A 13,595-nucleotide genomic window follows, 5' to 3' on the forward strand; every position below is an offset into this window, starting at 1 on the left:
GTCACGCACAGACGCACACACACACACACACACACACATACACAGAGGATTTCCCCGTCCTTCCCAGTTTCTGAAAACCAAAAGATCTGATTCAGCTTGAGTTACTTGTTGAGATCTCGGAAGATATTCTGCCATTACTCTCTCTCTCTCTCTCTATGATATGTGTGTGTGTGTGTGTGTGTGTGTGTGTGGTGTGCATGCGTGCGTGTGTGTGTGTGTGTGTGCCTATATGTGTATAGATGTGTGTGCTCGCGCGTGCGTATGTTTGTACGCGTGTGTCTATGTATGTATGTATGCATGTGTGTGTGTGTGTGTGTGTGTGTGTGTGTGTGCGTGCGAACATGCGTACGTGCGCATGTGCGTGTACGTTACTTTCAATGATACGGTGACATCAAGGAAGTTATAGATGCCGCGAGGTGTGTGTGTGTGTGTGTGTGTGTGTGTGTGTGTGTGTCTGAGTCCGTGTCTGTGTGTGCGCCTTTAAATGATTAGCAAATACAAAGGCCATAGTGTATGCTGAATAAGAATAGATTGTCAGAGTGTGAGAGCCTCATCTTCGTCAGATGAGGCTCAGTGGGCTTTGAACGTGGGTCGAAAGAAAATGAAGATCTTCAAAGCGTTTTGCATAATGACGATTTGTCTTTGTGTTTTTCACATGGAAAAATGCTACACCTGTGAGTATGGCCAAACACCTGTTACCTGCAAACTGTATATTATTTCTCTGGCTACTTCTCTCTCCGTGTCTGTGTCTGTCTCTCCCTCTGTCTCTATCTATCTGGCCTCACTCTCTGTCTATCTGTCTCTGCCCCCCCCCCCCCCCCCCGCCTGTATCTGTCTCTCTTCTCTTATCACCTGTCTATCCCTCTGCCTGTCTGTCTCTCTGCTGTTTGCCTGTCTGTCTCTCTGCTGTTTGCCTGTCTGTCTCTCTGCTGTTTGCCTGTCAGACTCTCTGCTGTTTGCCTATCAGACTCTCTGCTGTTTGCCTGTCAGACTCTCTGCTGTTTGCCAATCAGACTCTCTGCTGTTTGCCTATCTGTCTCTCTGCTGTTTGCCTGTCAGACTCTGTGCTGTTTGCCTGTCTGTCTCTCTGCTGTTTGCCTGTCAGACTCTCTGCTGTTTGCCTGTCTGTCTCTCTGTTCCTGTCCTCTCACAGCATCATATATTTTGTGACATCATGTTTAAACGTTTTGTTGTTGTTAATTATGTATGCACCTTTTTCATTCAGTACAGCATCATATATTTTGTGACATCATGTTTAAACGTTTTGTTGTTGTTAATTATGTATGCACCTTTTTCATTCAGTACAGCATCATATATTTTGTGACATCATGTTTAAACGTTTTGTTGTTGTTAATTATGTATGCACCTGTTTCATTCAGTACAGCATCATATATTTTGTGACATCATGTTTAAACGTTTTGTTGTTGTTAATTATGTATGCACCTTTTTCATTCAGTACAGCATCATATATTTTGTGACATCATGTTTAAACGTTTTGTTGTTGTTAATTATGTATGCACCTTTTTCATTCAGTACAGCATCATATATTTTGTGACATCATGTTTAAACGTTTTGTTGTTGTTAATTATGTATGCACCTTTTTCAATCAGTACAGCATCATTAATTTTGTGACATCATGTTTAAACGTTTTGTTGTTGTTAATTATGTATGCACCTTTTTCATTCAGTACAGCATCATATATTTTGTGACATCATGTTTTAAACGTTTTGTTGTTGTTAATTGTGTATGCACCTTTTCATTCAGTACAGCATCATATATTTTGTGACATCATGTTTAAACGTTTTGTTGTTGTTAATTATGTATGCACCTTTTTCATTCAGTACAGCATCATATATTTTGTGACATCATGTTTAAACGTTTTGTTGTTGTTAATTATGTATGCACCTTTTTCATTCAGTACAGCATCATATATTTTGTGACATCATGTTTAAACGTTTTGTTGTTGTTAATTATGTATGCACCTTTTTCATTCAGTACAGCATCATTAATTTTGTGACATCATGTTTAAACGTTTTGTTGTTGTTAATTATGTATGCACCTTTTTCATTCAGTACAGCATCATTAATTTTGTGACATCATGTTTAAACGTTTTGTTGTTGTTAATTATGTATGCACCTTTTTCATTCAGTACAGCATCATATATTTTGTGACATCATGTTTAAACGTTTTGATGTTGTTAATTATGTATGCACCTTTTTCATTCAGTACAGCATCATATATTTTGTGACATCATGTTTAAACGTTTTGATGTTGTTAATTATGTATGCACCTGTTTCATTCAGTACAGCATCATATATTTTGTGACATCATGTTTAAACGTTTTGTTGTTGTTAATTATGTATGCACCTTTTTCATTCAGTACAGCATCATATATTTTGTGACATCATGTTTAAACGTTTTGTTGTTGTTAATTATGTATGCACCTTTTTCATTCAGTACAGCATCATATATTTTGTGACATCATGTTTAAACGTTTTGTTGTTGTTAATTATGTATGCACCTTTTTCATTCAGTACAGCATCATATATTTTGTGACATCATGTTTAAACGTTTTGTTGTTGTTAATTATGTATGCACCTTTTTCATTCAGTACAGCATCATATATTTTGTGACATCATGTTTAAACGTTTTGTTGTTGTTAATTATGTATGCACCTTTTTCATTCAGTACAGCATCATATATTTTGTGACATCATGTTTAAACGTTTTGTTGTTGTTAATTATGTATGCACCTTTTTCATTCAGTACAGCATCATATATTTTGTGACATCATGTTTAAACGTTTTGTTGTTGTTAATTATGTATGCACCTTTTTCAATCAGTACAGCATCATATATTTTGTGACATCATGTTTAAACGTTTTGTTGTTGTTAATTATGTATGCACCTTTTTCATTCAGTACAGCATCATTAATTTTGTGACATCATGTTTAAACGTTTTGTTGTTGTTAATTATGTATGCACCTTTTTCATTCAGTACAGCATCATTAATTTTGTGACATCATGTTTAAACGTTTTGTTGTTGTTAATTATGTATGCACCTTTTTCATTCAGTACAGCATCATATATTTTGTGACATCATGTTTAAACGTTTTGTTGTTGTTAATTATGTATGCACCTTTTTCATTCAGTACAGCATCATATATTTTGTGACATCATGTTTAAACGTTTTGTTGTTGTTAATTATGTATGCACCTTTTTCATTCAGTACAGCATCATATATTTTGTGACATCATGTTTTAAACGTTTTGTTGTTGTTAATTATGTATGCACCTTTTTCATTCAGTACAGCATCATATATTTTGTGACATCATGTTTAAACGTTTTGTTGTTGTTAATTATGTATGCACCTTTTTCATTCAGTACAGCATCATATATTTTGTGACATCATGTTTAAACGTTTTGTTGTTGTTAATTATGTATGCACCTTTTTCATTCAGTACAGCATCATATATTTTGTGACATCATGTTTAAACGTTTTGTTGTTGTTAATTATGTATGCACCTTTTTCATTCAGTACAGCATCATATATTTTGTGACATCATGTTTAAACGTTTTGTTGTTGTTAATTATGTATGCACCTTTTTCATTCAGTACAGCATCATATATTTTTTGACATCATGTTTTAAACGTTTTGTTGTTGTTAATTATGTATGCACCTTTTTCATTCAGTACAGCATCATATATTTTGTGACATCATGTTTAAACGTTTTGTTGTTGTTAATTATGTATGCACCTTTTTCAATCAGTACAGCATCATATATTTTGTGACATCATGTTTAAACGTTTTGTTGTTGTTAATTATGTATGCACCTTTTTCATTCAGTATTGCGCACTGTGGACCCCAATCGGGGTTAAGACTGGATGACATGAGCACACTGATGCCTTTCTATAAAGAAATATGTCTCCTCTCTCTCTCTCTCTCTCTCTTGCTGTCAGTGTGTGTGTGTGCGTGTGTGTGTATGTATGTGTGTGCGCTCGCACGCGAGCGTCAGTGTGTGTATGCATGTGTGTGCACGGATGTGGGTGTGTGTGGGGGGGCGGGGGGTGGTGTGTGTTTTCTTCATTATGTATACAATTCTGCATGAAAACCTTTTCCTTTCATTTATGTGTGTGCTATTTGTACTAGATGTAGATTAGCAAGGACAGATTGGAAGAATAGGCAATGCCTAAAATCTTAATCCTTGAATAAAAACGTTTTGAGTTCTGAGTTCTGAGTTCTCTCTGTCTCTCTCTGTCTCTCTCTCTCTGTCTCTCTCTCTCTCTCTCTCTCTCTTTTTCTTAGTGTCCCATTACACTAATCAAACACTATAATGTATGGCGGAACCGGCAGTTACCCATTGCATATTAGATAAATTGTAAAATGCATAAAATATTGGCTAAAACTAACAAGACTGCCAACATCACGACTGTATAGACAAGCATACGAGATGCTGCTGTTGCAAGAGGAGAAGGGGAAACAGAACTGGGTATTCCACATCAAGAAAACACTAACGGAACATGGATTCGGTCTTGTTTGGACGTGCCAAGGAGTAGGACACGAGAGCGGCTTTGCATCGGAATTTAAATATAGACTAAAAGCATGTTGCAAACAAAACTGGCACGGAGAAATTGAGAGCAATGATAGGCATAAATGGTTCTATTCATTTAAATCAATATTTCAAACAAAGAAGTATATTTGGATTATAACAAATAAATGTAATAAAATCTGCTTTGCGAAGCTCAGATTGAGAGCGCTTGGACTGAATGCCAACAAAAGATGTTTCGATTAAGACGCAGCAACATCTCCTTGCCCAATGTGTGGCGAAAGCCCAGAAGATGCAAATCATTTCATATTTAACTGCAAAAGATACGATGAATTGCGAAAAAACCCCTACCATTTTCAATACAGCTCCAGCGCAGAGAAAAGATTTGTTCGGCATACTCAAGACATAACGATATGATACTTTCACTTGCAAAATATGTACCTGAGGCAATAAATATACGGAAAAATCCATCATCGGTCCAAATACTCATTAATCAATTAAAATTAGTATGGGTTCTATGAGGAAAAAAAAACATAGATAAAAAAGAAGGGCTATGTTTGGATTGTCAATCTCGACATTGTAATTATTTGATGTGTCCGTGTTGATATGATGGGTTTTGATGTTGAGGCATAAATAATTATTTCAGGATTTATATATATTTTAGTTTGTGTTTGTATTGATATGATGTGTGTCGATGTTACATGCGTAAATATTCATTATATGATTTATCTGTACTTTGTTTTCTGTGTAATGTCCAAACCTAAGAGGCGAACGACTGAAAATAAAGGCACATTACCCCCCTGTCACATGTACTTTAAGCTAATGACATAGCGCCAAAGTGTCGCAAATCTCTTATTAGTTTATGTTGTTTCGTTTCTGTTTCTTTTTTCCTTTCTGTTCCATTTTATCTATTTTGCATCATTTTGTTCTAATTAGCACGTACTGCATCACCAGAGCTTTTCAGCTGATGACATTAAACATTTCAGTGTTTCAGTGTTTCAGTGTTTCTCTCTCTCTCTCTCTCTCTCTCTCTCTCTCTCTCTCTCTCTCTCTCTCTCTCTCTCTCTCTCTCTCTCTTTCTTTCTCTCTCTCAAATGCAGTGTCCTAACTATACGATTCTCAAAGTTCGGTTTCGCTTGAGGTTTGATCTAGTTTGTTTTGATCTGCGTGTTTATTGCTTTCATTTGGTATTTGACTCGGTATCAGTTTGGTTGGTTCGTGGCTCTTTGTCTGAGTTTGGTTTGGTTCTGTGTCTGATTTGGTTTGGTTCTATAATTAGTTTGGTCTGGTTCTGTCTGGTTTGGTTTGTTTCTGTTTCTGGTTTGGTTTGGTTCTGTGTCTGGTTTGGTATCTGGTTTGATTTTCTATCTGGTTTGGTTTGGTTCTGTTTCTGGTTTGGTTTGGTTTGATTTTCTATCTGGTTTGGTTTAGTTTCGTGTCTGGTTTGGTTTGGTTCTGTTTCTGATTTGGTTTGGTTTCGTGTCTGGTTTGGTCTGGTTTCGTGTCTGCTTTGGTTTGGTTTGATTTTCTATCTGGTTTGGTTTGGCTCTGTGTCTGGTTTGGTTTGGTTTCGTGTCTGGTTTGGTTTGGTTCTGTGTCTGGTTTGGTTTGGTTTGGTTTGGTATCTGGTTTGGTTTGGTTCTGTGTCTGGTTTGGTTTGGTTTCGTGTCTACTTTGGTTTGGTTTGATTTTCTATCTGGTTTGGTTTAGTTTCGTGTCTGGTTTGGTTGGTTCTGTTTCTGATTTGGTTTGGTTTGGTTTGGTATCTGGTTTGGTTTGGTTCTGTTTCTGGTTTGGTTTGGTTCTGTGTCTGGTTTGGTTTGGTTTGGTTTGGTATCTGGTTTGGTTTGGCTCTGTGTCTGCTTTGGTTTGGTTTGATATTCTATCTGGTTTGGTTTGGTTCTGTTTCTGGTTTGGTTTGGTTTGGTATCTGGTTTGGTTTGGTTTGGTATCTGGTTTGGTTTGGTATCTGGTTTGGTTTGGTTCTGTTTCTGGTTTGGTTTGGTTTGATTTTCTACCTGGTTTGGTTTAGTTTCGTGTCTGGTTTGGTTTGGTTCTGTTTCTGATTTGGTTTGGTTTCGTGTCTGGTTTGGTTTGGTTCTGTGTCTGGTTTGGTTTGGTTTCGTGTCTGGTTTGGTTTGGTTTGATTTTCTATCTGGTTTGGTTTGGTTCTGTGTCTGGTTTGGTTTGGTTTCGTGTCTGGTTTGGTTTGGTTTGATTTTCTATCTGGTTTGGTTTGGTTCTGTGTCTGGTTTGGTTTGGTTTGGTATCTGGTTTGGTTTGTTTCTGTGTCTAGATTGGTTTGTTTCCTTGTATTATTTGGTCTGGTTCTATATTTGGATTGGTGTGGTTCCTTGTATTATTTGGTCTGGTTCTATATTTGGATTGGTTTGGTTCCTTGTATTATTTGGTCTGGTTCTATATTTGGATTAGTTTGGTTCCTTGTATTATTTGGTCTGGTTCTATATTTGGATTGGTGTGGTTCCTTGTATTATTTGGTCTGGTTCTATATTTGGATTAGTTTGGTTCCTTGTATTATTTGGTCTGGTTCTATATTTGGATTGGTGTGGTTCCTTGTATTATTTGGTCTGGTTCTATATTTGGATTAGTTTGGTTGTATGGTAAGTTTGGTTTGGATCTCTGCCTGGTTTAGTTTAGTTCGATGTCGGGTTCGATTTGGTTCTGTCTGATTTGGTCTGGTTCTCTTTCTGGTTTCGTTTGGTGTCTGGTTTGTGGATGGTTTTGTGTCTCGTTTGGTTAAAATATCGCGCAACACAAAGCTTCTCTTGCAAAAAAAGAAAAGAAAAAAAAGTAATTGTCTTTCCTTTTCTTCTGCAAGTGTTAGCCATCACACACACACACACACACACACACACACACACACACACACACACACACACACTCTTCCTCTAACACTCTTCCACATTCTTCAGACTAAAGTCTCACACACACACACACACACACACACACACACACACACACACACACACACACACTCTCTCTCTCTCTTCCTCTAACACTCTTCCACATTCTCTCTCTTTCTTTCTCTTTTTTCTGTCTCTGTCTCTCACTGTCTCTGTCTTGCCTCGCTTGAATTATATTCTTGTTAAGTAGTTGACTATTCATTCGCGCAAAGCATTTGAATTGAAATGCGTTTATTGTCATTTGAAATTGACTTCATGTGTCATGTCTACGGAAACTCATGTTCAAAGTGGCTCTGGCCTTTAACAAAAAAAAAAAAGTTCCTAGCCCATCACCCTTCTCTCTCTCTCTCTGTGTCCCTATCTCTTTCTCTCTTTCTGTCTGTCTGTCCGCCTGCTTGTTTGTCTTTGCATGTCTGGATGTGTATGTGTGTGTGTGTGTGTGTGTGTGTGTGTGTGTGTGTGTGTGTGTGTGTGTGTGTGTGTGTGTGTATCGGTGTGTGTGTGTGTGTGTGTGTGTGTGTGTGTGTGTGTGTGTGTTGAGGGTAAGGTGGGGTTCGATTGCGAAGGCAGATGTTTAGGCTGTGGTATTTGCATGCTGGTTTTGCATGCCCTTCTCATGTGCGCTTTCTTTCGCTCTGTTCTGGGATGAATGGCTTTGAAGGGTAGGGTCATCGGAAGTACAGAGGTGTGGGCCTTCATTGTTTTGCTTTACTTTCTTTCGTTCACAACTGCCTCTTTAATTAAACCTTAGTCCCACATGAAGGTGACGACTGGACGTAGACAAGCATGTTCCATTGACGAAGAATTTGTCTTTTTGGGGGTCTTGTATTGTATTGTATTGTATTGTATTGTATTATATTGAATCTTTCACTTTCTCACTCTCTCTCTCTCTCACTCACTCACTCACTCTATTTATCTATGTATGTATGTATGTCTCTCACTGCCTCTACCTATGTATCTATCAATATCTATTTCCCCTCCCTCCGTTTATCTGTTTATCTTTCTATCAAAATATCTATCTTTTTCTCTCTCGTCTCTCCATATTTCTCTTTCTCTCCCTGCTACGAGCTTGATTCACTATAATTATCTCTCTACACATTATCGCCAGTGATAGCTAGCTATTGAACAGATTAACCAACTGGCTGGCCAACTTGCCAGCTGCATAACCAACTACAGACTAATCATCCAACTAACTAGCCAGCCACACAACAACCACACAGACTAATTAACTGGCCAGGCTAGCAAACAACATAACAAACTTACAGACCAATTATCTGACCAGCTAGCAAGACACATAGCCAACGCACAGACCAGTTATCTGAGCAGCTAGCCAGCCACATAGCAAACCCACAGAACAACTAACTGACCAGCTAGCCAACCACATAGCCAACCCACAGAACAACTAACTGACCAGCTAGCCAGCCACATAGTCAACCCACAGACTAATAATATGACCATCTAGCCAGCCACATAGCCAACCCACAGAACAACTAACTGACCAGCTAGACAGCCACATAACAGACCCACAGACTAATAATATGACCATCTAGCCAGCCACATAGCCAACCCACAGAACAACTAACTGACCCGGTAGCCAGCCACATAGCCAACCCACAGAACAACTAACTGACCGGCTAGCCAGCCACATAGCAAAACCACAGAACAACTAACTGGCCAGCTAGCAAGCCACATAGCCAACCCACAGAACAACTAACTGACCGGCTAGCCAGCCACATAGCCAACCCACAGAACAACTGACCAACTAGCCAGCCACATAGTCAACCCACAGAATAATTAAGTGACCAGCTAGCCAGCCAATAGTCAACCCACAGAATTATTAACTGACCAGCTAGCCAGCCACATAGTCAACCCACAGAATTATTAACTGACCGGCTAGCCAGCCACATAGTCAACCCACAGAACAACTAACTGACCAGCTAGCCAGCCACATAACAGATCCACAGACTAATAATATGACCATCTAGACAGCCACATAGCCAACCCACAGAACAATTATCTGACCAGCTAGCCAGCCACATAACCAACCCACATACTATTTAAACTGACCGGTCAGTCAGTCGCATTACCAACCAACAGACCAATTAACTTACTATCTAGCCAGCCACATAGCCAACCCACAGAACAACTAACTGACCAGCTAGCCAGCCACATAGCCAACCCACAGAACAACTAACTGACCAGGTAACCAGCCACATAATCAACCCACAGAATAATTAACTGACCAGCTAGCCAGCCACATAGTCAACCCACAGACTAATTAACTGACCAGCTAGCCAGCCACATAGGCAGCCCACAGAATAATTAACTGACCAGCTAGCTAGCCACATAGCCAACCCACAGACCAATTAACTGACCAGTTAGCCAGCCACATAACTAACCCACATACTAATTAACTGACCGGTTAGTCAGTCGCATTACCAACCAACAGACCAATTAACATACTATCTAGCCAGCCACATAGCCAACCCACAGATCAATTATCTGACCAGCTAGCCAGCCACATAACCAAACCACAGACCAATTGTCTGACCAGCTAACCAGCCACATAACCAACCCACAGAATAACTAACTGACCAACTAGCCAGCCACAATGACAACCCAGAGACCAATTAACTGACCAATCAGCCAGCCACATAACCAACCTACATACCAATTAACTGACCAGCTAGCCAGCCACATAACCAACCCGCAGAATAATTATCTGACCAGCTAGCAAGCCACTTAGCCAACACACAGACCAATTATCTGACCTGCTAACCAGCCACATAACCAACACACTGACCAATTATTTGACTGCTAAGCTACCACATAGCCAACTCACAGAATAACTAACTGACCAGCTAGCCAGGCGCATGATCAACTCACAGATTAACTGACCAGCTATCCAGCCGCATAGCCAACCCACACAACAATTATCTGACCAGATAGCCAGCCACATAGACAACCCAGAGACCAATTAACTGACCAATCAGCCAGCCACATAACCAACCTACATACCAAGTAACTGACCAGCTAGCCAGCCACATAACCAACCCGCAGAATAATTACTTGACCAACTAGCAAGCCACTTAGCTAACACACAGACCAATTATCTGACCTGCTAACCAGCCACATAACCAACACACTGACCAATTATCTGATCTGCTAAGCTGCCACATAGCCAACTCACAGAATAACTGACCAGCTAGCCAGGCGCATAGCCAACCCACAAAATAACTGACTAATTAACTGACCAGCTAGCCAGCCACATAGCCAACCCACAGAATAACTAACTGACCAGCTAGCAGGCCACATAGCCAACCCACAGAATAACTAACTGACCAGCTAGCTAGCCACATAACCAACCCACAAAATAACTGACTAATTAACTGACCAGCTTGCCAGCCGCATAGCCAACCCACAGAATAACTAACTGACCAGCTAGCAGGTCACATAGCCAACACACAGACCAATTATCTGACCAACATAGCCAGGCGCATGACCAACCCACCCATAAAAACGGAAGAAGTCCACACAGGGTGTTTTTATTTTTTCATTTTTATTTTATTTTATTTTATTTTTCAGGTAGATTTTTTAAGAACAGCTCAACCCGTGCAGAGAGATGGTCGGAAATCAATCTGACCTTTTCCATCCCGTCCGACTGTTTCTGGGCCGCTGCTACATACAAACCCCGACTGACTGTGACGAGAATTGCAGGAAAATCGTCAAGCGAGAATCCAGTGTACTGCCAGCTGATGCGCAACAACAACGACAACTGCTTCCTCAGCTCCTCCGTCAGCTGTACCTGCGACGCCAGAACCAGAGAGTACACAGTGCGGGTCAAGGTCAACGACTCTGTGCGGGAGATCTACCAGGTGGAGGCTATGTTCAGCGATGACAAGGGCGAGGGCGAGGCGGACTTCAAGGAGAACTTCACAGTGTTTGTGAACGATGGTGAGTTGTTGTTTGCTGATGATGTTGCTCTTGCTTTTTGTTGTTGTTGTTGTTGTTGCTGCTGCTGTTTTTGTTGTAACTCATTGCAGTAGAAGTAGTAGTAGTAGTAGTAGTAGTCGTCGTAGCATCAGTAGAAGTAGTAGTAGTAGTAGTAGTAGTAGTAGTAGTAGCAGCTGCAGCAGCAGCAGCAGCAGCAGCAGCAGCAGTAGTAGTAGTAGTAGTAGTAGTAGTAGTAGTAGTAGTAGTAGTAGTATTACTAGTTGTAGCAGCAGCAGCACAGCAGCAGCAATAGTGGTAATAGCAGTATTTGTTGTTGTTGTGGTTAGCACAAGGAGCTACAAATGAGACAGATAGGCGAATGAAGAAACGTTGATCTAAACAACATTATTTTCAAAATAACTCAAGAAATAGTGTTCATATTTTACTTTATGACCAAGAACTTGAATACATAGAAAGATAGTCAGATAGACATACAGACAAACAGGCAGCCACTTACTTACATATGTCTTGGTAGTCCGTCGTCGTCCGAAGATGATGCAGTCTGTGGTCTCAGCGTTGACAACGCAATTTAACCCTTTCACCGCCAAGCTCGCATTTATGCACAGGTGTGGTAGAAGACCCATATCACTGAAAGGTGACCATTCATTGGTCTGTTATCCATGAACCTACTGCTCTTAGTGTTCGGTGGTAGGATAGGCCATATTTTCTATACATCGCAGGGGGAATCCCCAGCTATTCCTAGCCACTGTCTTTTTTGTGTTTATAGCACAAGGGAATTTTGTACTCTAAATTGACTGACGGTGAAAGGGTTAAGCGGCTCCACAATCCAAGACTGGTGGCACACAGGCGCTTGCATGTTTTGCATACATTCTTGTACGATTGCGAGTCACAGGCGCCTGCATGTTTTGCATACATTCTTGTACGATTGCGAGTCACAGGCGCCTGCATGTTTTGCATATATTCTTGTACGATTGCGAGTCACAGGCGCTTGCATGTTTTGCATACATTCTTGTACGATTACGAGTCACAGGCGCCTGCATGTTTTGCATACATTCTTGTACGATTGCGAGTTACATCACGTTGCATATTATCGCATCACATCACCTCACGCTGTTGATCTCTTTTCCTTGTTTTTAATCCATTTCTTTTTCTTTTCTTCAAGGGCCTTTGGATGAAAAGGCTGGAGTGGTTAATGGGACAACCGAGGAAGCACCGGTTTCACCTCAAGCAGATGACGAGGATAAATCCATTGAAATCATCGTCATTGCCGTCGCCGTCGTCGTCATCCCATTAGCTCTTTTTGCTGGCGCTTTCATCTTCCGGTGGTACAAAAGAACACGTGCAAACAGTACGTACTGTGCGAAACCATTTGTTTTGTTCACGTGTGGTTTTGGTTGTGGTGGACTTACTTCTGTACCGACAATGTGAAAAAAGCATCTACAAATTCTGAAACCCGTACTACTACTACTACTACTACTACTACTACTACTACTACTACTAAATGTTTCTACATAGCGGAGTGGAGTGATGACCTAGAGGTTACGCGTCCGCCTAGGAAGCGAGAGAATCTGAGCGCGCTGGTTCGAATCACGGCTCAGCCGCCGATATTTTTCCCCTTTCCACTAGACCTTGAGTGGTGGTCTGGACGCTAGTCACACGGATGAGACGATAACCCGAAGTCCCGTGTGCTAGCATGCACTTAGCGCACGTAAAAGAACCCACGGCAAAAAAAGGTTGTTCCTGGCAAAATTCTGTAGAAAAATCCACTTCGATAGGAAAAACAAATAAAACTGCATGTAGGAAAAAATACAAAAAAATGGGTGGAGCTGTAGTGTAACAGCCCGAATTTCACACAGAGAAATCTGTTGTGATAAAAAGAAATACAAATACAAATACAAAAATAGCGTTTAATATTGTGAGAGGGCATATCAAAAAGCTTCCACACATAAGCATAAAGTCTGAGTCAAAGGTGTTTGTTGTTTGGAGCAAGATGGCAGAATGGTTAAGACATTTATCAGCCAATACATTGTCCCTGAGGGTCTGGGTTCGAATCCCGCTCTCGCCCTTTCTCCCACGTTTGACTGGAAAATCGAACTGAGCGTCTAGTCTTTCGGATGACACGATAAACCGAGGTCACGTGCGCAGCACGCACTTGGCGCACTGAAAAAGAAC

General features: G+C 40.4%; 1 protein-coding gene across 2 annotated transcripts in view; it reads left to right on the forward strand.

The window, feature by feature from the left end:
* Nucleotides 1-503: 503 nt before the first annotated feature.
* LOC143282404 (uncharacterized) overlaps nt 504-13,595 on the forward strand; it is a 16,551-nt gene continuing 3,459 nt past the window's right edge. The window contains exons 1-3 of one of the 2 annotated variants that reach the window (XM_076588034.1): nt 504-674; nt 11,055-11,423; nt 12,586-12,771. In XM_076588034.1, the coding sequence (XP_076444149.1) occupies nt 602-674; nt 11,055-11,423; nt 12,586-12,771 (628 nt within the window). In that variant the 5' untranslated portion in view covers nt 504-601. The remainder of the gene's footprint in view (nt 675-11,054; nt 11,424-12,585; nt 12,772-13,595) is intronic. The other variant, XM_076588033.1, reaches the window with a different exon arrangement.

The sequence above is a fragment of the Babylonia areolata genome, chromosome 5 (assembly GCF_041734735.1).
Source record: "Babylonia areolata isolate BAREFJ2019XMU chromosome 5, ASM4173473v1, whole genome shotgun sequence".
In the NCBI taxonomy this organism is placed as follows: Eukaryota; Metazoa; Mollusca; class Gastropoda; order Neogastropoda; family Buccinidae; genus Babylonia; species Babylonia areolata.